The sequence below is a fragment of the Lampetra fluviatilis genome, unplaced genomic scaffold (genome assembly GCF_964198595.1).
Source record: "Lampetra fluviatilis unplaced genomic scaffold, kcLamFluv1.1 SCAFFOLD_809, whole genome shotgun sequence".
Taxonomy (NCBI): Eukaryota; Metazoa; Chordata; class Hyperoartia; order Petromyzontiformes; family Petromyzontidae; genus Lampetra; species Lampetra fluviatilis.
In genome coordinates, this window is record NW_027621600.1 from 5,929 (window position 1) to 30,000 (window position 24,072).

Below are 24,072 nucleotides of genomic sequence, written 5' to 3' on the forward strand. Positions count from 1 at the left end.
ACTCACCCACCCACCCACCCACCCACTCACCCACCCACCCACCCACCCACCCACCCACCCACTCACCCACCCACCCACCCACTCACCCACCCACCCACTCACCCACCCACCCACCCACTCACTCACTCACCCCACTCACCCACCCACCCACTCACCCACCCACTCACCCACCCACTCACCCACCCACTCACCCACCCCCCCACCCACTCACCCACCCACCCACTCACCCACCCACCCACTCACCCACTCACCCACCCACCCACCCACTCACCCACCCACCCACCCACCCACCCACTCACTCACCCACTCACCCACCCACCCACCCACTCACCCACCCACCCACTCACCCACCCACTCACCCACCCACTCACTCACCCACCCACCCACCCACCCACTCACCCACTCACCCACCCACTCACCCACCCACCCACCCACCCACTCACCCACTCACCCACCCACTCACCCACTCACCCACCCACCCACTCACCCACCCACCCACCCACTCACCCACCCACTCACCCACCCACTCACCCACCCACTCACCCACTCACCCACCCACTGTGTGTCTTCCTAGCGCCCTGCGGGACCCAGTGCCGTGCTGCGTGACGCCTGCCTCGTGGCGGACATCCTGGACTCGCGAGTTCGCTCCGACATCATCCGCAAGTTCATCGCCCAGCACCTGTCAGAGTACCTGCTGCTGTTCCAGGAGAACCAGGATGTACGACACACACACACACACATTGTACACACACACAGTGTACACACACACAGTGTACACACACACAGTGTAGACACACACAAACACACACACACACACAAGTTCATCGCCCAGCACCTGTCAGAGTACCTGCTGCTGTTCCAGGAGAACCAGGATGTACGACACACACACACACACACATTGTACACACACACAGTGTACACACACACAGTGTACACACACACAGTGTAGACACACACAAACACACACACACACACAAGTTCATCGCCCAGCACCTGTCAGAGTACCTGCTGCTGTTCCAGGAGAACCAGGATGTACGACACACACACACACACATTGTACACACACACAGTGTACACACACACAGTGTACACACACACAGTGTAGACACACACAAACACACACACACACAAGTTCATCGCCCAGCACCTGTCAGAGTACCTGCTGCTGTTCCAGGAGAACCAGGATGTACGACACACACACACACACACACAGACACACACACACACACAGACACACACACAGTGTACACACACACAGTGTACACACACACATACGCACACACACACAGTGTACACACACACATACGCACACACACACAGTGTACACACACACACGCACACACAGACACACAGACACACAGACACACACAGACACACACACAGTGTACACACACACAGTGTACACACACACATACGCACACACACACAGTGTACACACACACACGCACACACAGACACACAGACACACAGACACACACAGACACACACACACACACACAGACACACACAGACACATACACACACAGACACGCGCACATACAGTGTACACACACACAGACACACACACACACATACACACACACACACAGACACACACACAGACACACACAGACACACACACACAAGTACACACACACGCACACTCACGTACACACAACAACAACAACAACCGCCATTCGCCACTAAGTGGCGGTGACGTCACCACGACGCTTGTGCCAGGCCATGTGCACTTTGAGGCCACGTGAAGTGTCGAACGCCCGCTGGCAGGAGGTCACGGGGCAGACCCAGCAGGTGCCACGGGTCGACTGACCGAGATGACCGAGATGACTGGCTGATGCACCACCTGTGCCCCTTACTGTACCAACTTGCTGTGCTTTAGCCACCCGGCACTCCGCTCGTTGTTGTGAGCGTCGCTCCTCCGCCCTCCGTTGTTGTTGGAGGGCGACTGCCTCCAACTGCCCAGTAGCGTCCTTCACGAGCCTCCTCCACTGAGGCCGATCTTGACACCGCTGGTACCAGTCATCGGCAAGTCCACTCAGCTCCACGTCCTCCTGTACCACGTCACTCCATCTGTTCTCTAGCCCGTGCCGCGCCCGTTTAGCCCCCTCGATCCGGCCGAACAAAAGCTGTTTAGGCATGCGGTGGCTGGGCATGCGGGCTACATGACCCAGCCAACGCAGCCTTGCCTGCCGGAGGAGCTCACTGATGGGACTTTGCCCAGATCTTTCAAGGACTTGTGAGCTCCTCACACAATCCAGCCTGGTTAAACCCAGGATGGATCGTAGGCAGGCCAGCCTAAATGTTTCCAACCGGCGAAGATGCTCCATTAGGGGCGTCCACGTTTCGCAAGCGTAGAGAAGGGAGGGAATGACCGTGGCCGAGAAGACCTGAAGCTTCGTGCGGAGCGACAGACCAGGTAGCTTCCGCACAGCAGCGTTACGCAACCGATGAAAAGATATTGCCACTCGACTGATTCGGAGTGAGGCCTCCGCAAAAATGCAAAGAACAGGACCCTGCGGGGTGGGCTGGTAGGAACGAATAACCAAAGAATTTAAACATAATGTATTATTTACACTATGAGATCTCTTTTAGCAGTGGCAAAATATAATGGTAGGTTTTTACCCTTTTAACTGGTACAAAACTGACACCTTTATTCAAGGCATCATGTTTGCAATGACCACAACACAAGTAGTCAATAAAGCAAACAAAAAGAAGCAACTCTGATAAGGATAATAATATGCACTGTCCTTGAAGTTGATTGGCCCACACCCGAGACGGCTTTCTTCAGAGCCTAGTCCCCATTGGTGTAGGGCCAGATGACACCAGAAGGCGTACAACTCAAACACAGTGCACTATCAGAGTATTGAGAGTTCGGGGTAAACATTTACACTATGAGATCTCTTTTACCAGTGGCAAAATATAATGGTAGGTTTTTACCCTTTTAACTGGTACAAAACTGACACCTTTATTCAAGGCATCATGTTTGCAATGACCACAACACAAGTAGTCAACTCTCAATACTCTGACATTGCACTGTGTTTGAGTTGTACGCCTTCTGGTGTCATCTGGCCCTACACCAATGGGGACTAGGCTCTAAAGAAAGCCGTCTCGGGTGTGGGCCAATCAACTTCAAGGACAGTGCATATTATTATCCTTATCAGAGTTGCTTCTTTTTGTTTGCTTTATTGACTACTTGTGTTGTGGTCATTGCAAACATGATGCCTTGAATAAAGGTGTCAGTTTTGTACCAGTTAAAAGGGTAAAAACCTACCATTATAATGTATTATGACACTTGTTTAGCCACGAAAGCCCCACTGAGTCTAGAGGTTTTTGTAGGGTCCTGCCAAGTGTTTGCAGTAGGGGGCGATGTTGCTACACCTAATCGGACGATACGAAGGGAGAGTTTGAGGCCTAGTTCTAGGCTTTAGGCCTAGCTGTAGGCGTTAGGCCGCTGTGAGTTAATTTTTAATTTAAATGTTTTAATTATTAATGTAAAAGCTTGAAATTTAAATGTTTCTATTTAAAAACATCAGGGAATGTAACATTGTAAAACATTAACTCCCTTGCACACACGCGGGGGTACGATACGAAGGGAGAGTTTGAGGCCTAGTGCTAGGCTTTAGGCCTAGCTGTAGGCTTTAGTGCGCAGTGAGTTAATTTTAAAATTAAATGTTTTTATTATTTAAGTAAAAGCTTTAAATGTAAATGTTTCTATTTAAAAACATCAGGGAATGTAACATTGTCAAACATTAACTCCCTTGCACACACGCGGGGGTACGATACGAAGGGAGAGTTTGAGGCCTAGTTCTAGGCTTTAGGCCTAGCTGTAGGCTTTAGTGCGCAGTGAGCTCAATTTAAATTTAAATGTTCTAAATAAAAGCTATCTCTGGGAATTATAAGGGAATGTTTCACTTGTTTAGCCAGGCAAGCCTCATTAATTTAAACGTTCTAAATAAAAGCCATCTGAGGGAATTGTAAGGGAATGTTTCACTTGTTTAGCCAGGAAAGCCTCATTAATTTAAACGTTCTAATTAAAAGCCATCTGAGGGAATTGTAAGGGAATGTTTCACTTGTTTAGCCAGGAAAGCCTCATTAATTTAAACGTTCTAAATAAAAGCCATCTGAGGGAATTATAAGGGAATGTGACACTTGTTTAGCCAGGAAAGCCTCATTAATTTAAACGTTCTAAATAAAAGCCATCTGAGGGAATTATAAGGGAATGTGACACTTGTTTAGCCAGGAAAGCCTCATTAATTTAAATGTTCTAATTAAAAGCCATCTGAGGGAATTATAAGGGAATGTGACACTTGTTTAGCCAGGAAAGCCTCATTAATTTAAACGTTCTAAATAAAAGCCATCTGAGAGAATTGTAAGGGAATGTGACACTTGTTTAGCCAGGAAAGCCTCATTAATTTAAATGTTCTAATTAAAAGCCATCTGAGGGAATTATAAGGGAATGTTTCACTTGTTTAGCCAGGAAAGCCTCATTAATTTAAACGTTCTAAATAAAAGCCATCTGAGGGAATTATAAGGGAATGTTTCACTTGTTTAGCCCGGAAAGCCTCATTAATTTAAATGTTCTAATTAAAAGCCATCTGAGGGAATTGTAAGGGAATGTTTCACTTGTTTAGCCCGGAAAGCCTCATTAATTTAAACGTTCTAATTAAAAGCCATCTGAGGGAATTATAAGGGAATGTTTCACTTGTTTAGCCAGGAAAGCCTCATTAATTTAAATGTTCTAATTAAAAGCCATCTGAGGGAATTATAAGGGAATGTGACACTTGTTTAGCCAGGAAAGCCTCATTAATTTAAACGTTCTAAATAAAAGCCATCTGAGAGAATTGTAAGGGAATGTTTCACTTGTTTAGCCAGGAAAGCCTCATTAATTTAAATGTTCTAATTAAAAGCCATCTGAGGGAATTGTAAGGGAATGTGACACTTGTTTAGCCAGGAAAGCCTCATTGAGTAAAGGTTTTTGTAGGGTCCTGCCAAGTGTTTGCAGTGGGGGGCGATGCTGCTACACGGACGGACGGACGGACGGACGGACTATTGCGATCTTAATTTTGGAGCTTTCGTGACTGCAGGAATTATTGTTTGTTTCTTTCGGTGAAGTCACGTCTAAAGATAAAATAATAAATTAAGATAACGGCACATTACGACGATGTGTGTCCTCTCTCTGTGTGCCCTTGTGATGTCTGTCTGCTTGTTTGTCTGTCTATAGTTTTCTAGTTAGATTTGTGTTGCTATTTCTTTCATGCCTGATGATGATCGCTTGCGTTGCAAGCGAAACGTCGTAATGTGCCATTATTTTAATTTATTATTTCATCTTTAGACGTGACTTCACCGAAAGAACCAAGGCTGGTCCACTTCATTACGACCAGTTTAAAGATCCCCCGTATAATTCTAGATTTGCAGCTTTCGTGACTGCAAGGCATCTTGTTCTTAGGTTTTTCCGGTAAAGTCACCGTGTAGGTAAAACATCAAAATTAATGAAAATAAAATAAAATAAAAACAAAAATCACGACGTTTCATTCATTTTGATGTGTTACCTACGTGACTTTACCGAAAAAAACTAAGAATAAGATCCCCCGTATAGCCTGAACAGACTGTTGGGGCAAGTGCTGTTAGCAAGCAGCACCTATGAAAGCCGGCACAGTGGCACACGCGGGGGTGGGTGGCCAGCGCCACGCCCGGCCGCCTTTGTCTCCCCAGTGGTGATGTTTATTACACACCACCCCTCCACATCACACACTCACTCACTCACCCACTCACCCACTCACTCACTCACTCACTTACTCACCCACCCACCCACCCACTCACCCACCCACTCACCCACCCACCCACTCACCCACCCACCCACTCACCCACCCACCCACTCACCCACCCACTCACTCACCCACCCACCCACTCACCCACCCACCCACCCACCCACTCACCCACCCACTCACCCATCCACCCACCCACTCACCCACTCACCCACCCACCCACCCACTCACCCACCCACCCACTCACTCACTCACCCACCCACCCACCCACCCACCCACTCACTCACCCACCCACTCACCCACCCACCCACCCACCCACTCACTCACTCACTCACCCACTCACCCACCCACCCACTCACCCACCCACCCACTCACTCACCCACTCACCCACCCACTCACTCACTCACCCACTCACTCACTCACCCACCCACCCACCCACCCACCCACCCACTCACTCACTCACCCACTCACCCACCCACCCACTCACCCACCCACTCACCCACTCACCCACCCACTCACCCACTCACCCACCCATCCACCCATCCACCCACCCACCCACTCACCCACTCACTCACCCACCCACCCACTCACCCACTCACCCACCCACTCACCCACCCACCCACTCACCCACCCACTCACCCACCCACTCACCCACCCACTCACCCACTCACCCACCCACTCACCCACCCACCCATCCACTCACCCACCCACTCACCCACCCACCCACTCACTCACTCACCCACGCACTCACCCACCCACCCATCCACCCACTCACCCACCCACCCACTCACCCACCCACCCACCCACCCACCCACTCACTCACCCACTCACTCACCCACTCACTCGCCCACCCACCCACTCACCCACCCACCCACCCACTCACTCACTCACTCACTCACTCACCCACCCACCCACCCACCCACCCACCCACCCACTCTCCCACCCACTCACCCACCCACCCACTCACCCACCCACTCACCCACTCATCCACCCACCCACTCACCCACCCACCCACCCACTCACCCACTCACCCACTCACTCACCCACTCACCCACTCACCCACCCACCCACCCACCCACCCACCCACTCACCCACTCACCCACCCACCCACCCACCCACTCACCCACCCACCCACCCACTCACCCACCCACCACCAGGTTGCCTGGCTGGACAAGATAGATCGCCGCTACGCTTGGGCCAAGCGGCAGCTGCTGGAATACGAGGAAAAGTATGGCCGCCTCTTCCCTCTCCACTGGGCCATGCCAGAGCGCATCGCCATGCAGTTCTGTAGCATCACCCGGTGAGTCACTCACGCTCACCCACACGCTCACCCCACGCTCACCCGCTCGCTCACCCGCACGCTCGCCCGCTCACTCGCTCGCTCACCCACACGCTCACCCGCTCGCTCACCTACACGCTCACCCCGCTCGCTCACCCGCACGCTCGCACCGCTCACTCGCTCGCTCACTTCGCTCGCTCACACGCTCACTCGCTCACCCACACGCTCACTCGCTTGCTCACCCGCACGCTCACTTCGCTCGCTCGCTCACCTCGCTCACTCGCTCACCCCGCTCACCCACATGCCAGAGCGCATCGCCATGCAGTTCTGTAGCATCACCCGGTGAGTCACTCACGCTCACCCACACGCTCACCCCACGCTCACCCACTCGCTCACCCACACGCTCGCTCACCCACACGCTCACCCACTCACTCACTCGCTCGCTCACTCGCTCGCTCACTCACTCACTCGCTCGCTCACTCACTCGCTCGCTCACTCACTCGCTCGCTCACTCGCTCACCCACACGCTCGCTCACCCACACGCTCACCCACTCGCTCACCCACACGCTCACCCACACACTCACCCACACGCTCACCCACACGCTCACCCACACGCTCACTCGCTCGCTCACTCACACGCTCACCCACACGCTCACCCACACACTCACCCACACGCTCACCCACACGCTCACCCACACGCTCACCCACTCACCCACACGCTCACCCACACGCTCACTCGCTCGCTCACTCACTCGCTCGCTCACTCGCTCACCCACACGCTCGCTCACCCACACGCTCACCCACTCGCTCACCCGCTCACCCACACACTCACCCACACACTCACCCACACGCTCACTCGCTCGCTCACTCGCTCGCTCACTCACACGCTCACCCACACACTCACCCACACGCTCACCCACACGCTCACCCACACGCTCACCCACTCACCCACACGCTCACCCACACGCTCACCCACTCACCCACACGCTCACTCGCTCGCTCACTCACTCGCTCGCTCACTCGCTCACCCACACGCTCGCTCACCCACACGCTCACCCACTCGCTCACCCGCTCACCCACACGCTCACCCACACGCTCACTCGCTCGCTCACTCACACGCTCACCCACACGCTCACCCACACGCTCACCCACACGCTCACCCACACGCTCACCCACACGCTCACCCACACACTCACCCACACGCTCACTCGCTCGCTCACTCACACGCCCACTCACTCGCTCACCCACACGCTCACCCACATGCTCACCCACACGCTCACTCGCACACTCACCCACACGCTCACCCACACGCTCACCCACATGCTCACCCACACGCTCACTCACCCACTCACCCACACGCTCACCCACACGCTCACCCACACGCTCACCCACACGCTCACCCACACGCTCACCCACACGCTCACCCACACGCTCACTTCGCTCGCTCACTCACACGCTCACCCACACGCTCACTCGCTCGCTCACTCACACGCTCACCCACCCACTCACCCACACGCTCACCCACACGCTCACTCGCTCACTCACACGCTCACCCACACGCTCACTCGCTCGCTCACTCACACGCTCACCCACACGCTCACCCACACGCTCACCCACACGCTCACACGCTCACCCACACGCTCACCCACACGCTCACTCGCTCGCTCACTCACACGCTCACCCACACGCTCACCCACACGCTCACCCACACGCTCACCCACACGCTCACCCACACGCTCACCCACACGCTCACCCACACGCTCACCCACACGCTCACCCACACGCTCACCCACACGCTCACCCACACGCTCACCCACACGCTCACCCACACGCTCACCCACACGCTCACCCACACGCTCACCCACACGCTCACCCACACACTCACCCACACGCTCACCCACACACTCACCCACACGCTCACCCACACGCTCACCCGCACGCTCACCCACACACTCACCCACACGCTCACCCACACACTCACCCACACGCTCACCCACACGCTCACCCACACACTCACCCACACGCTCACCCACACGCTCACCCACACACTCACCCACACGCTCACCCACACGCTCACCCACACACTCACCCACACGCTCACCCACACACTCACCCACACGCTCACCCACACGCTCACCCACACGCTCACTCGCTCGCTCACTCACACGCTCACCCACACGCTCACCCACACGCTCACCCACACGCTCACTCGCTCGCTCGCTCACCCACACGCTCACCCACACGCTCACCCACACGCTCACCCACACGCTCACCCACACGCTCACGCGTGATGTGATGGTGATGGTGTTGATGATGGTGGTGGTGATGTGATGATGATGGTGTTGATGGTGATGTGATGTTGATGATGATGATGGTGTAGGAGTGAGCTGTCACGCTTGATGTGATGGTGATGGTGTTGATGGTGATGTGATGTTGATGATGATGATGGTGTAGGAGTGAGCTGTCACGCGTGATGCGCGCTCGCTGTGCCGAGCTGGAGGTGATGGTACTGCTGGTGATGGTGGTGATGATGGTGTTGATGGTGTTGATGGTGTTGATGGTGTTGATGGTGTTGATGGTGGTGATGGTGGTGATGGTGTTGATGGTGATGGTGGTGATGATGGTGTTGATGGTGTTGATGGTGTTGATGGTGTTGATGGTGTTGATGGTGTTGATGGTGGTGATGGTGATGGTGGTGATGGTGATGGTGTTGATGGTGATGATGTTGATGATGGTGTTGATGGTGTTGATGGTGTTGATGGTGGTGATGGTGATGGTGTTGATGGTGATGGTGTTGATGGTGATGATGTTGATGATGGTGTTGATGGTGTTGATGGTGTTGATGGTGGTGATGGTGATGGTGTTGATGGTGATGGTGTTGATGGTGTTGATGGTGTTGATGGTGTTGATGGTGGTGATGGTGATGGTGTTGATGGTGATGATGTTGTTGATGGTGTTGATGGTGTTGATGGTGTTGATGGTGGTGATGGTGATGGTGTTGATGGTGATGATGTTGATGATGGTGTTGATGGTGTTGATGGTGGTGATGGTGTTGATGGTGTTGATGGTGATGATGTTGATGATGGTGTTGATGGTGTTGATGGTGTTGATGGTGGTGATGGTGTTGATGGTGTTGATGGTGTTGATGTGATGGTGATGGTGGTGATGATGATGGTGATGGTGTTGATGTGATGGTGTTGATGTGATGGTGTTGATGGTGATGGTGATGATGGTGATGTAGGAGTGAGCTGTCCCGCGTGATGCGCGCTCGCTGCGCCGAGCTGGAGGTGAAGCTGCTGGTGATGTTGATGGTGTTGATGATGGTGGTGATGATGGTGATGGTGTTGATGTGATGGTGATGATGGTGATGATGTAGGAGTGAGCTGTCCCGCGTGATGCGCGCTCGCTGCGCCGAGCTGGAGGTGATGTTACTGCTGATGATGGTGTTGATGATGGTGATGGTGATGATGGTGTTGATGTGATGATGTGATGGTGATGATGGTGTAGGAGTGAGCTGTCCCGCGTCATGCGCGCTCGCTGCGCCGAGCTGGAGGTGAAGTTGTTGCTGTTCGCAATCCGCCGCACGGCGACGTTCGAGGGGCTCCTGGCGCAGCGCTTCACTGGCAGCAGCCTGGGGACGACTCCACAGGTTAGTCACCCACTTAGTCACCCAGTTAGTCACCCACACACACACACAGTCAGTCAGTCACTCAGTCACTCACTCAGTCAGTCACTCACTCACTCAGTCACTCAGTCAGTCACTCACTCATTCACACACTCACCCACTCACTCACTCACTCATCACTCACTCAGTCACTCACTCACTCATCACTCACTCAGTCACTCACTCACTCACTCACACACTCACTCAGTCACTCACACACTCACTCACACACTCAGTCAGTCACACACTCACACACTCACTCACTCACTCACACACTCACTCAGTCAGTCACTCACACACTCACTCACTAACTCACTCACTCACTCACACACTCACTCACACACTCAGTCAGTCACACACTCACACACTCACTCAGCCACTCACTCACTCACTCACCCATTCACTCACTCACTCACACACTCACTCAGTCAGTCACTCACACACTCAGTCACTCAGTCACTCACACACTCACTCACTCACTCACACACTCACTCACTCAGTCACTCACTCAGTCACACACACACTCAGTGACTCGCACACTCAGTCACTCAGTCACTCACTCAGTCACTCACACACTCACTCACTCACACACTCAGTCACTCACACACTCAGTCACTCACACACTCAGTCACTCACACACTCACTCACACACTCAGTCACTCACACACTCAGTCACTCACACACTCACTCACACACTCAGTCACTCACACACTCACTCACACACTCACACACTCAGTCACTCACACAGTCACTCACACACTCAGTCACTCACAAACTCACTCACACACTCAGTCACTCACACACTCACTCACACACTCACTCACACACTCAGTCACTCACACACTCACTCACACACTCACTCACTCACACACTCAGTCACTCACACACACACTCACTCACACACTCAGTCACTCACACACTCACTCACACACTCAGTCACTCACACACTCAGTCACTCACTCAGTCACTCACTCAGTCACTCACACACTCACTCACTCACACACTCAGTCACTCACACACTCACTCACTCACACACTCAGTCACTCACTCAGTCACTCACACACTCACTCACTCACACACTCAGTCACTCACACACTCACTCACACACTCAGTCACTCACACACTCAGTCATTCACACACTCAGTCACTCACTCAGTCACACACTCACTCACTCACACACTCACTCACACACTCACTCACACACTCAGTCACTCACTCAGTCACACACTCACTCACACACTCAGTCACTCACACACTCAGTCACTCACACACTCAGTCACTCACTCAGTCACACACACACTCACACACTCACTCACTCACACACTCACTCACACACTCAGTCACTCACTCACTCACACACTCACTCACACACTCAGTCACTCACTCACTCACACACTCAGTGACTCACTCAGTCACACACACACTCAGTCACTCACACACTCAGTGACTCACTCACTCAGTCACACACACACTCACTCACACACTCAGTCACTCACTCACTCACACACTCAGTGACTCACTCAGTCACACACACACTCAGTCACTCACACACTCAGTGACTCACTCACTCAGTCACACACACACTCAGTCACTCACACACTCAGTGACTCACTCGCTCAGTCAGTCACTCACTCAGTCACACACTCACTCAGTGACTCAGTCACTCAGTCAGTCAGTCACTCACTCAGTCACACACTCACTCAGTGACTCACTCACTCAGTCAGTCAGTCACTCACTCAGTCACACACTCACTCAGTGACTCACGCACTCAGTCAGTCAGTCACACACTCAGTCACACACTCACTCAGTGACTCACTCACTCAGTCAGTCAGTCACTCACTCAGTCACACACTCACTCAGTGACTCACTCACTCAGTCAGTCAGTCACTCACTCAGTCACACACTCACTCAGTGACTCACTCACTCACTCAGTCAGTCACTCACTCAGTCACACACTCACTCGATTGCTCAGCCACTCAGTCAACCACCGCGTCTCCCCCCGTGTCTCTCTCCCCCGTGTCTCCCCGTGTCTCCCCCCGTGTCTCCCCGTGTCTCCCCCCGTGTCTCCCCGTGTCTACCCCCGTGTCTCCCCGTGTCTCCCTACATCTCCCCGTGTCTCCCCCCGTGTCTCCCCCCGTGTCTCCCCGTGTCTCCCCGTGTCTCCCTGTGTCTCCCTACATCTCCCCGTGTCTCCCCCCGTGTCTCCTCCCGTGTCTCCCCGTGTCTCCCCGTGTCTCCCTGTGTCTCCCTACATCTCCCCGTGTCTCCCCCCGTGTCTCCTCCCGTGTCTCCCCGTGTCTCCCCGTGTCTCCCTACATCTCCCCGTGTCTCCCCGTGTCTCCCTGTGTCTCCCTACATCTCCCCGTGTCTCCCCCCGTGTCTCCCCCCGTGTCTCTCCCCGTGTCTCCCCGTGTCTCCCTACATCTCCCCGTGTCTCCCCCCGTGTCTCCCCGTGTCTCCCCGTGTCTCCCCCCCCCCCCCCGTGTCTCCCCGTGTCTCCCCGTGTCTCCCCCCCCCCCCCCGTGTCTCCCCGTGTCTCCCCCCCCCCCCGTGTCCCCCCCCGTGTCTCCCCGTGTCTCCCCCCCCCCCGTGTCTCCCCCCGTGTCTCCCCGTGTCCCCCCCCGTGTCTCCCCTCCCCCCCGTGTCTCCCCCCGTGTCTCCCCCCCCCCCCCGTGTCTCCCCCCCCCCCCCGTGGTCTCCCCCGTGTCTCCCCCCCCCCCCCCCGTGTCTCCCCCCCGTGTCTCCCCGTGTCCCCCCCCGTGTCTCCCCTCCCCCCGTGTCTCCCCCCGTGTCTCCCCCCCCCCCGTGTCTCCCCGTGTCTCCCCCCCCCCCCGTGTCTCCCCCCGTGTCTCCCCGTGTCTCCCCCCCCGTGTCTCCCCGTGTCTACCCCCCCCCCGTGTCTCCCCCCGTGTCTCCCCGTGTCCCCCCCCGTGTCTCCCCTCCCCCCGTGTCTCCCCGTGTCTCCCCCCCCGTGTCTCCCCGTGTCTACCCCCCCCCCGTGTCTCCCCCCGTGTCTCCCCGTGTCTCCCCCCGTGTCTCCCCCCCCCCCGTGTCTCCCCGTGTCTCCCCCCCCCCCGTGTCTCCCCCCGTGTCTCCCCGTGTCTCCCCCCCCGTGTCTCCCCGTGTCTACCCCCCCCCCGTGTCTCCCCCCGTGTCTCCCCGTGTCTCCCCCCCCGTGTCTCCCCGTGTCTCCCCCCCCCCCGTGTCTCCCCCCGTGTCTCCCCGTGTCTCCCCCCCCGTGTCTCCCCGTGTCTACCCCCCCCCCGTGTCTCCCCCCGTGTCTCCCCGTGTCCCCCCCCGTGTCTCCCCTCCCCCCGTGTCTCCCCGTGTCTCCCCCCCCCCCGTGTCTCCCCCCGTGTCTCCCCGTGTCTCCCCCCCCCCCGTGTCTCCCCCCGTGTCTCCCCGTGTCTCCCCCCCCCGTGTCTACCCCCCCCCCCGTGTCTCCCCCCGTGTCTCCCCGTGTCCCCCCCCGTGTCTCCCCTCCCCCCGTGTCTCCCCCCGTGTCTCCCCCCCCCCCGTGTCTCCCCGTGTCTCCCCCCCCCCCGTGTCTCCCCGTGTCTTTCCCCCCCCCGTGTCTCCCCCCCCCCGTGTCTCCCCGTGTCTCACCCCCCCCCCGTGTCTCCCCGTGTCTTCCCCCCCCCGTGTCTCCCCGTGTCTCCCCCCCCCCGTGTCTCCCCCCGTGTCTCCCCCCCCCCCCCCCGTGTCTCCCCGTGTCTCCCCCCCCCCCCCCGTGTCTCCCCGTGTCTCCCCCCCCCCCCGTGTCTCCCCGTGTCTCCCCCCCCCCCGTGTCTCCCCGTGTCTCCCCCCCCCCGTGTCTCCCCGTGTCTCCCCCCCCCGTGTCTCCCCCCGTGTCTCCCCCCCCCCCCCGTGTCTCCCCCCCCCCCGTGTCTCCCCGTGTCTCCCCCCCCCCCCCGTGTCTCCCCCCCCCCGTGTCTCCCCCCGTGTCTCCCCCCCCCCCGTGTCTCCCCGTGTCTCCCCCCCCCCCCGTGTCTCCCCGTGTCTCCCCCCCCCCGTGTCTCCCCGTGTCTCCCCCCCCCCCGTGTCTCCCCGTGTCTCCCCCCCCCCGTGTCTCCCCGTGTCTCCCCCCCCCCCCGTGTCTCCCCCCCCCCCGTGTCTCCCCCCCCCCCCCGTGTCTCCCCCCCCCCCCGTGTCTCCCCCCCCCCCCGTGTCTCCCCCCCCCCCCCGTGTCTCCCCGTGTCTCCCCCCCCCCCGTGTCTCCCCGTGTCTCCCCCCCCCCCCGTGTCTCCCCGTGTCTCCCCCCCCCCCCGTGTCTCCCCCCCCCCCCGTGTCTCCCCGTGTCTCCCCCCCCCCCCGTGTCTCCCCGTGTCTCCCCCCCCCCCGTGTCTCCCCGTGTCTCCCCCCCCCCCGTGTCTCTCCCCCCCGTGTCTCCCCCCCCCCCCGTGTCTCCCCCCCCCCCGTGTCTCCCCCCCCCCCGTGTCTCCCCGTGTCTCCCCCCCCCCGTGTCTCCCCCCGTGTCTCCCCCCCCCCCCCGTGTCTCCCCCCCCCCCGTGTCTCCCCGTGTCTCCCCCCCCCCCCCGTGTCTCCCCCCCCCCGTGTCTCCCCCCGTGTCTCCCCCCCCCCCGTGTCTCCCCGTGTCTCCCCCCCCCCCCGTGTCTCCCCGTGTCTCCCCCCCCCCCCGTGTCTCCCCGTGTCTTTCCCCCCCCCGTGTCTACCCCCCCCCGTGTCTCCCCCCGTGTCTCCCCGTGTCTCCCCCCGTGTCTCCCCCCCCCCCGTGTCTCCCCGTGTCTCCCCCCCCCCCGTGTCTCCCCCCGTGTCTCCCCGTGTCTCCCCCCCCGTGTCTCCCCGTGTCTACCCCCCCCCGTGTCTCCCCCCGTGTCTCCCCGTGTCCCCCCCCGTGTCTCCCCTCCCCCCGTGTCTCCCCGTGTCTACCCCCCCCCCCGTGTCTCCCCCCGTGTCTCCCCGTGTCCCCCCCCGTGTCTCCCCCCCCCCCCGTGTCTCCCCCCGTGTCTCCCCGTGTCTCCCCCCCCCCCGTGTCTCCCCCCGTGTCTCCCCGTGTCTCCCCCCCCGTGTCTACCCCCCCCCCCGTGTCTCCCCCCGTGTCTCCCCGTGTCCCCCCCCGTGTCTCCCCTCCCCCCGTGTCTCCCCCCGTGTCTCCCCCCCCCCCGTGTCTCCCCGTGTCTCCCCCCCCCCCGTGTCTCCCCGTGTCTTTCCCCCCCCCGTGTCTCCCCCCCCCCGTGTCTCCCCGTGTCTCACCCCCCCCCGTGTCTCCCCGTGTCTTCCCCCCCCCCGTGTCTCCCCGTGTCTTCCCCCCCCCGTGTCTCCCCGTGTCTCCCCCCCCCCCGTGTCTCCCCCCGTGTCTCCCCCCCCCCCCCCGTGTCTCCCCGTGTCTCCCCCCCCCCCCGTGTCTCCCCGTGTCTCCCCCCCCCCCCGTGTCTCCCCGTGTCTCCCCCCCCCCCCCCCCCCCGTGTCTCCCCCCGTGTCTCCCCCCCCCCCCCGTGTCTCCCCCCCCCCCGTGTCTCCCCGTGTCTCCCCCCCCCCCCCGTGTCTCCCCCCCCCCCGTGTCTCCCCCCCGTGTCTCCCCCCCCCCCCGTGTCTCCCCGTGTCTCCCCCCCCCCCCGTGTCTCCCCGTGTCTCCCCCCCCCCGTGTCTCCCCGTGTCTCCCCCCCCCCCCCGTGTCTCCCCCCCCCCCCGTGTCTCCCCCCCCCCCCGTGTCTCCCCCCCCCCCGTGTCTCCCCCCCCCCGTGTCTCCCCCCCCCCCCGTGTCTCCCCGTGTCTCCCCCCCCCCCCGTGTCTCCCCGTGTCTCCCCCCCCCCCCGTGTCTCCCCGTGTCTCCCCCCCCCCCGTGTCTCCCCCCCCCCCGTGTCTCCCCGTGTCTCCCCCCCCCCCGTGTCTCCCCGTGTCTCCCCCCCCCCCCGTGTCTCCCCGTGTCTCCCCCCCCCCCGTGTCTCCCCCCCCCCGTGTCTCCCCCCCCCCCCGTGTCTCCCCCCCCCCCCGTGTCTCCCCGTGTCTCCCCCCCCCCCCGTGTCTCCCCGTGTCTCCCCCCCCCCGTGTCTCCCCCCCCCCCCGTGTCTCCCCCCCCCCCCCCCGTGTCTCCCCCCCCCCCGTGTCTCCCCGTGTCTCCCCCCCCCCCCGTGTCTCCCCGTGTCTCCCCCCCCCGTGTCTCCCCCCCCCCCCGTGTCTCCCCGTGTCTCCCCCCCCCCCCGTGTCTCCCCCCCCCCCCCCGTGTCTCCCCCCCCGTGTCTCCCCCCCCCCCCGTGTCTCCCCCCCCCCCCCGTGTCTCCCCCCCCCCCGTGTCTCCCCCCCGTGTCTCCCCCCCCCCCGTGTCTCCCCCCCCCCCCGTGTCTCCCCCCCCCCCCGTGTCTCCCCGTGTCTCCCCCCCCCCCGTGTCTCCCCCCCCCCCCGTGTCTCCCCCCCGTGTCTCCCCCCCCCCCCGTGTCTCCCCCCCCCCCCGTGTCTCCCCCCCCCCGTGTCTCCCCGTGTCTCCCCCCCCCCCTGTGTCTCCCCCCCCCCCCCGTGTCTCCCCGTGTCTCCCCCCCCCCCGTGTCTCCCCGTGTCTCCCCCCCCCCCCGTGTCTCCCCGTGTCTCCCCCCCCCCCGTGTCTCCCCGTGTCTCCCCCCCCCCCGTGTCTCCCCGTGTCTCCCCCCCCCCCCGTGTCTCCCCCCCCCGTGTCTCCCCCCCCCCCGTGTCTCCCCCCCCCCCGTGTCTCCCCCCCCCCCCCGTGTCTCCCCCCCCCCCGTGTCTCCCCCCCGTGTCTCCCCCCCCCCCGTGTCTCCCCCCCCCCCCGTGTCTCCCCCCCCCCCGTGTCTCCCCCCCCCCCGTGTCTCCCCCCCCCCCCGTGTCTCCCCCCCCCCCGTGTCTCCCCCCCCCCCGTGTCTCCCCCCCCCCGTGTCTCCCCCCCCCCGTGTCTCCCCCCCCCCCCGTGTCTCCCCCCCCCCCGTGTCTCCCCCCCCCCCGTGTCTCCCCCCCCCCCCGTGTCTCCCCCCCGTGTCTCCCCCCCCCCCGTGTCTCCCCCCCCCCCCCGTGTCTCCCCCCCCCCCCCGTGTCTCCCCCCCCCCCCGTGTCTCCCCCCCCCCCCGTGTCTCCCCCCCGTGTCTCCCCCCCCCCCCCCGTGTCTCCCCCCCCCCCCGTGTCTCCCCCCCCCCCCGTGTCTCCCCCCCCCCCGTGTCTCCCCGTGTCTCCCCCCCCCCCCCGTGTCTCCCCCCCCCCCGTGTCTCCCCCCCCCCCCGTGTCTCCCCCCCCCCCCCGTGTCTCCCCCCGTGTCTCCCCCCCCCCCCGTGTCTCCCCCCCCCCCGTGTCTCCCCGTGTCTCCCCCCCCCCCCCCGTGTCTCCCCCCCCCCCCGTGTCTCCCCGTGTCTCCCCCCCCCCCCGTGTCTCCCCGTGTCTCCCCCCCCCCCGTGTCTCCCCGTGTCTCCCCCCCCCCCGTGTCTCCCCGTGTCTCCCCCCCCCCGTGTCTCCCCGTGTCTCCCCCCCCCCCCCCGTGTCTCCCCCCCCCCCGTGTCTCCCCGTGTCTCCCCCCCCCCCGTGTCTCCCCGTGTCTCCCCCCCCCCCCGTGTCTCCCCGTGTCTCCCCCCCCCCGTGTCTCCCCGTGTCTCCCCCCCCCCCGTGTCTCCCCCCCCCCCGTGTCTCCCCCCCCCCCCGTGTCTCCCCCCCCCCCCCGTGTCTCCCCCCCCCCCCGTGTCTCCCCCCCCCCCGTGTCTCCCCGTGTTTCCCCCCCCCCCCGTGTCTCCCCCCCCCCCCCGTGTCTCCCCCCCCCCCGTGTCTCCCCCCCCCCCGTGTCTCCCCCCCCCCCGTGTCTCCCCCCGTGTCTCCCCCCCCCCCCGTGTCTCCTTCCCCCCCCGTGTCTCCCCCCCCCCCCGTGTCTCCCCCCCCCCCCCGTGTCTCCCCCCCGTGTCTCCCCGTGTCTCCCCCCCCCCCCCCCGTGTCTCCCCGTGTCTCCCCCCCCCCCCCCGTGTCTCCCCGTGTCTCCCCCCGTGTCTCCCCCCCCCCCCCCCCCGTGTCTCCCCCCCCCCCCCCGTGTCTCCCCGTGTCTCCCCCCGTGTCTCCCCCCCCCCCCCGTGTCTCCCCCCCCCCCGTGTCTCCCCGTGTCTCCCCCCCCCCCGTGTCTCCCCGTGTCTCCCCCCCCCCCGTGTCTCCCCGTGTCTCCCCCCCCCCCGTGTCTCCCCCCCCCCCCCGTGTCTCCCCCCCCCCCGTGTCTCCCCCCCCCCCCGTGTCTCCCCCCCCCCGTGTCTCCCCGTGTCTCCACCCCCCCCCCCCGTGTCTCCCCGTGTCTCCCCCCCCCCCCCCCGTGTCTCCCCGTGTCTCCCCCCCCCCCCCCCGTGTCTCCCCCCCCCCCCCCGTGTCTCCCCGTGTCTCCCCCCCCCCCCCGTGTCTCCCCCCCCCCCCCCCCCCCCGTGTCTCCCCGTGTCTCCCCCCCCCCCCCGTGTCTCCCCCCCCCCCCCCCGTGTCTCCCCCCCCCCCCCCGTGTCTCCCCCCCCCCCCCCCCCCCGTGTCTCCCCGTGTCTCCCCCCCCCCCCCCGTGTCTCCCCCCCCCCCCCCCCCGTGTCTCCCCGTGTCTCCCCCCCCCCCCCCGTGTCTCCCCGTGTCTCCCCCCCCCCCCGTGTCTCCCCCCCGTGTCTCCCCCCCCCCCCCCCGTGTCTCCCCGTGTCTCCCCGTGTCTCCCCCCGTGTCTCCCCCCCCCCCCCCGTGTCTCCCCCCCCCCCCCGTGTCTCCCCCCCCCCCCCCGTGTCTCCCCCCCCCCCCCCGTGTCTCCCCCCCCCCCCCCCCCGTGTCTCCCCGTGTCTCCCCCCGTGTCTCCCCCCCCCCCCCCCCGTGTCTCCCCGTGTCTCCCCCCGTGTCTCCCCCCCCCCCCCCGTGTCTCCCCCCTCCCCCCGTGTCTCCCCCCCCCCCCCCGTGTCTCCCCCCCCCCCCCCGTGTCTCCCCCCCCCCCCCCCCCGTGTCTCCCCGTGTCTCCCCCCGTGTCTCCCCCCCCCCCCCGTGTCTCCCCGTGTCTCCCCCCCGTGTCTCCCCCCCCCCCCCGTGTCTCCCCGTGTCTCCCCCCGTGTCTCCCCCCCCCCCCCCCGTGTCTCCCCGTGTCTCCCCCCGTGTCTCCCCCCCCCCCCCCGTGTCTCCCCGTGTCTCCCCCCGTGTCTCCCCCCGTGTCTCCCCCCCCCCCCCCCGTGTCTCCCCGTGTCTCCCCCCGTGTCTCCCCCCCCCCCCCCCGTGTCTCCCCGTGTCTCCCCCCGTGTCTCCCCCCCCCCCCCGTGTCTCCCCCCCCCCCCCCCCCGTGTCTCCCCCCACCCCCCCCGTGTCTCCCCCCCCCCCCCCCGTGTCTCCCCGTGTCTCCCCCCGTGTCTCCCCCCCCCCCCGTGTCTCCCCCCCCCCCCCCGTGTCTCCCCCCACCCCCCCGTGTCTCCCCCCCCCCCCCCCGTGTCTCCCCGTGTCTCCCCCCGTGTCTCCCCCCCCCCCCCCCGTGTCTCCCCGTGTCTCCCCCCGTGTCTCCCCCCCCCCCCCGTGTCTCCCCCCACCCCCCCCGTGTCTCCCCCCCCCCCCCCCGTGTCTCCCCCCACCCCCCCCGTGTCTCCCCCCCCCCCCCCCGTGTCTCCCCCCCACCCCCCCGTGTCTCCCCCCCCCCCCCCGTGTCTCCCCCCCCCCCCCCCGTGTCTCCCCGTGTCTCCCCCCGTGTCTCCCTTCCCCCCCCGTGTCTCCCCCCACCCCCCCCGTGTCTCCCCCCCCCCCCCCCGTGTCTCCCCCCACCCCCCCGTGTCTCCCCCCCCCCCCCCCCCGTGTCTTCCCCCCCCCCCCCGTGTCTCCCCCCCCGTGTGTCTCCCCACACAGACACCCACAGAGACACCTGCTGTGTCCGTGGGGAATCCGTTTGGGGCGGAGGAGGAGGAGGAGGAGGCCAACGGCGAGTCAGAGAGGGAGATGGAGCTCGACAAGGTCACGTGGGGGTCACGTGGGGGTCACGGGGGGTCACGGGGGTCACTGGGGGTCACGGGGGGTCACAGGGGGTCATGTGTGTGTGTCCACTGTGTGTGTGTATAGGTGAGTGAGTGGGTGAGTGAGTGGGCGAGTGTGTGAGTGGGTGAGTGAGTGATTTAATGAGTGTATGAGTGAGTGAGTGTATGAGTGAGTGTATGAGTGAGTGAGTGTATGAGTGAGTGTATGAGTGAGTGAGTGTATGAGTGAGTGTATGAGTGAGTGAGTGTGTGAGTGAGTGAGTGTATGAGTGAGTGAGTGTATGAGTGAGTGAGTGATTTAATGAGTGTATGAGTGAGTGTATGAGTGAGTGAGTGTATGAGTGAGTGTATGAGTGAGTGACTGAGTGTATGAGTGAGTGAGTGAGTGACTGAGTGAGTGAGTGAGTGTATGAGTGAGTGTATAAGTGAGTGTATGAGTGAGTGAGTGAGTGTATGAGTGAGTGAGTGTATGAGTGAGTGTATGAGTGAGTGTATGAGTGAGTGAGTGAGTGACTGAGTGAGTGAGTGAGTGTATGAGTGAGTGAGTGAGTGAGTGTATGAGTGAGTGTATGAGTGAGTGAGTGTGTGAGTGAGTGAGTGATTTAATGAGTGTATGAGTGAGTGTATGAGTGAGTGAGTGAGTGTATGAGTGAGTGAGTGTATGAGTGAGTGTATGAGTGAGTGTATGAGTGAGTGAGTGAGTGTGTGAGTGAGTGTGTGAGTGAGTGAGTGATTTAATGAGTGAGTGAGTGTATGAGTGAGTGAGTGTGTGAGTGAGTGAGTGATTTAATGAGTGAGTGAGTGAGTGAGTGTATGAGTGAGTGAGTGTGTGAGTGAGTGAGTGATTTAATGAGTGAGTGAGTGAGTGAGTGTATGAGTGAGTGAGTGAGTGACTGAGTGAGTGAGTGAGTGTATGAGTGAGTGAGTGAGTGAGTGTATGAGTGAGTGAGTGTGTGAGTGAGTGACTGAGTGAGTGAGTGATTTAATGAGTGAGTGAGTGTATGAGTGAGTGAGTGTATGAGTGAGTGAGTGAGTGAGTGATTTAATGAGTGTATGAGTGAGTGACTGAGTGTATGAGTGAGTGAGTGTGTGAGTGAGTGACTGAGTGTATGAGTGAGTGAGTGTATGAGTGATTGAGTGAGTGTATGAGTGAGTGAGTGTATGAGTGATTGAGTGAGTGTATGAGTGAGTGAGCGCTGCTGCTGTTCGCAGCACTTGCCCCTGCGCTGTGCTGAAGGCTACCTGGGCCCACCTTTGTCTGTGTGCAGCCCTCGCAGCACTTGCCCCTGCGCTGTGCTGAAGGCTACCTGGGGCCCACCTTTGTCTGTGTGCAGCCCCGCAGCTCTTGCCCCTGCGCTGTGCTGAAGGCTACCTGGGGCCCCCTTTGTCTGTGTGCAGCCTCGCAGCACTTGCCCCTGCGCTGTGCTGAAGGCTACCTGGGGCCCCCTTTGTCTGTGTGCAGCCCCGCAGCTCTTGCCCCTGCGCTGTGCTGAAGGCTACCTGGGGCCCACCTTTGTCTGTGTGCAGCCCTCGCAGCACTTGCCCCTGTGCTGTGCTGAAGGCTACCTGGGGCCCACCTTTGTCTGTGTGCAGCCCCGCAGCTCTTGCCCCTGCGCTGTGCTGAAGGCTACCTGGGGCCCCCTTTGTCTGTGTGCAGCCTCGCAGCACTTGCCCCTGCGCTGTGCTGAAGGCTACCTGGGGCCCACCTTTGTCTGTGTGCAGCCCCGCAGCTCTTGCCCCTGCGCTGTGCTGAAGGCTACCTGGGGCCCACCTTTGTCTGTGTGCAGCCTCGCAGCACTTGCCCCTGCGCTGTGCTGAAGGCTACCTGGGGCCCCCTTTGTCTGTGTGCAGCCTCGCAGCACTTGCCCCTGCGCTGTGCTGAAGGCTACCTGGGCCCACCTTTGTCTGTGTGCAGCCCTCGCAGCACTTGCCCCTGCGCTGTGCTGAAGGCTACCTGGGCCCACCTTTGTCTGTGTGCAGCCCTCGCAGCTCTTGCCCCTGCGCTGTGCTGAAGGCTACCTGGGGCCCCCTTTGTCTGTGTGCAGCCCCGCAGCTCTTGCCCCTGCGCTGTGCTGAAGGCTACCTGGGGCCCCCTTTGTCTGTGTGCAGCCCCGCAGCTCTTGCCCCTGCGCTGTGCTGAAGGCTACCTGGGCCCACCTTTGTCTGTGTGCAGCCCCCGCAGCTCTTGCCCCTGCGCTGTGCTGAAGGCTACCTGGGGCCCCCTTTGTCTGTGTGCAGCCCCGCAGCTCTTGCCCCTGCGCTGTGCTGAAGGCTACCTGGGGCCCCCTTTGTCTGTGTGCAGCCCTCGCAGCACTTGCCCCTGCGCTGTGCTGAAGGCTACCTGGGGCCCCCTTTGTCTGTGTGCAGCCCTCGCAGCACTTGCCCCTGCGCTGTGCTGAAGGCTACCTGGGGCCCACCTTTGTCTGTGTGCAGCCTCGCAGCACTTGCCCCTGCGCTGTGCTGAAGGCTACCTGGGGCCCCCTTTGTCTGTGTGCGGCCCTCGCAGCACTTTGTCTGTGTGCAGCCCTCGCAGCACTTGCCCCTGCGCTGTGCTGAAGGCTACCTGGGGCCCCCTTTGTCTGTGTGCAGCCCCGCAGCACTTGCCCCTGCGCTGTGCTGAAGGCTACCTGGGGCCCCCACCTTTGTCTGTGTGCAGCCTCGCAGCACTTGCCCCTGCGCTGTGCTGAAGGCTACCTGGGGCCCACCTTTGTCTGTGTGCAGCCCAGCAGCACTTGCCCCTGCGCTGTGCTGAAGGCTACCTGGGGCCCCCTTTGTCTGTGTGCGGCCCTCGAAGCACTTGCCCCTGCGCTGTGCTGAAGGCTACCTGGGCCCACCTTTGTCTGTGTGCAGCCCTCGCAGCACTTGCCCCTGCGCTGTGCTGAAGGCTACCTGGGCCCACCTTTGTCTGTGTGCAGCCCTCGCAGCTCTTGCCCCTGCGCTGTGCTGAAGGCTACCTGGGGCCCCCTTTGTCTGTGTGCAGCCCCGCAGCTCTTGCCCCTGCGCTGTGCTGAAGGCTACCTGGGGCCCCCTTTGTCTGTGTGCAGCCCCGCAGCTCTTGCCCCTGCGCTGTGCTGAAGGCTACCTGGGCCCACCTTTGTCTGTGTGCAGCCCCCGCAGCTCTTGCCCCTGCGCTGTGCTGAAGGCTACCTGGGGCCCCCCTTTGTCTGTGTGCAGCCCCGCAGCTCTTGCCCCTGCGCTGTGCTGAAGGCTACCTGGGGCCCCCTTTGTCTGTGTGCAGCCCTCGCAGCACTTGCCCCTGCGCTGTGCTGAAGGCTACCTGGGGCCCCCTTTGTCTGTGTGCAGCCCTCGCAGCACTTGCCCCTGCGCTGTGCTGAAGGCTACCTGGGGCCCACCTTTGTCTGTGTGCAGCCTCGCAGCACTTGCCCCTGCGCTGTGCTGAAGGCTACCTGGGGCCCCCTTTGTCTGTGTGCGGCCCTCGCAGCACTTGCCCCTGCGCTGTGCTGA

The 24,072-nt window shown here is 62.3% G+C and overlaps 1 protein-coding gene across 1 annotated transcript in view; it reads left to right on the forward strand.

Annotated features, from left to right (window-relative positions):
- Positions 1-574: 574 nt before the first annotated feature.
- Positions 575-24,072, forward strand: part of LOC144955465 (vacuolar protein sorting-associated protein 53 homolog) — a gene marked incomplete at both ends in the record, with an annotated part of 33,878 nt that continues 10,380 nt past the window's right edge. The window contains 4 exons of the mRNA XM_078885672.1: positions 575-718; positions 6,923-7,065; positions 10,552-10,693; positions 20,483-20,587. Of these exons, the coding sequence (XP_078741798.1) occupies positions 575-718; positions 6,923-7,065; positions 10,552-10,693; positions 20,483-20,587 (534 nt within the window). The remainder of the gene's footprint in view (positions 719-6,922; positions 7,066-10,551; positions 10,694-20,482; positions 20,588-24,072) is intronic.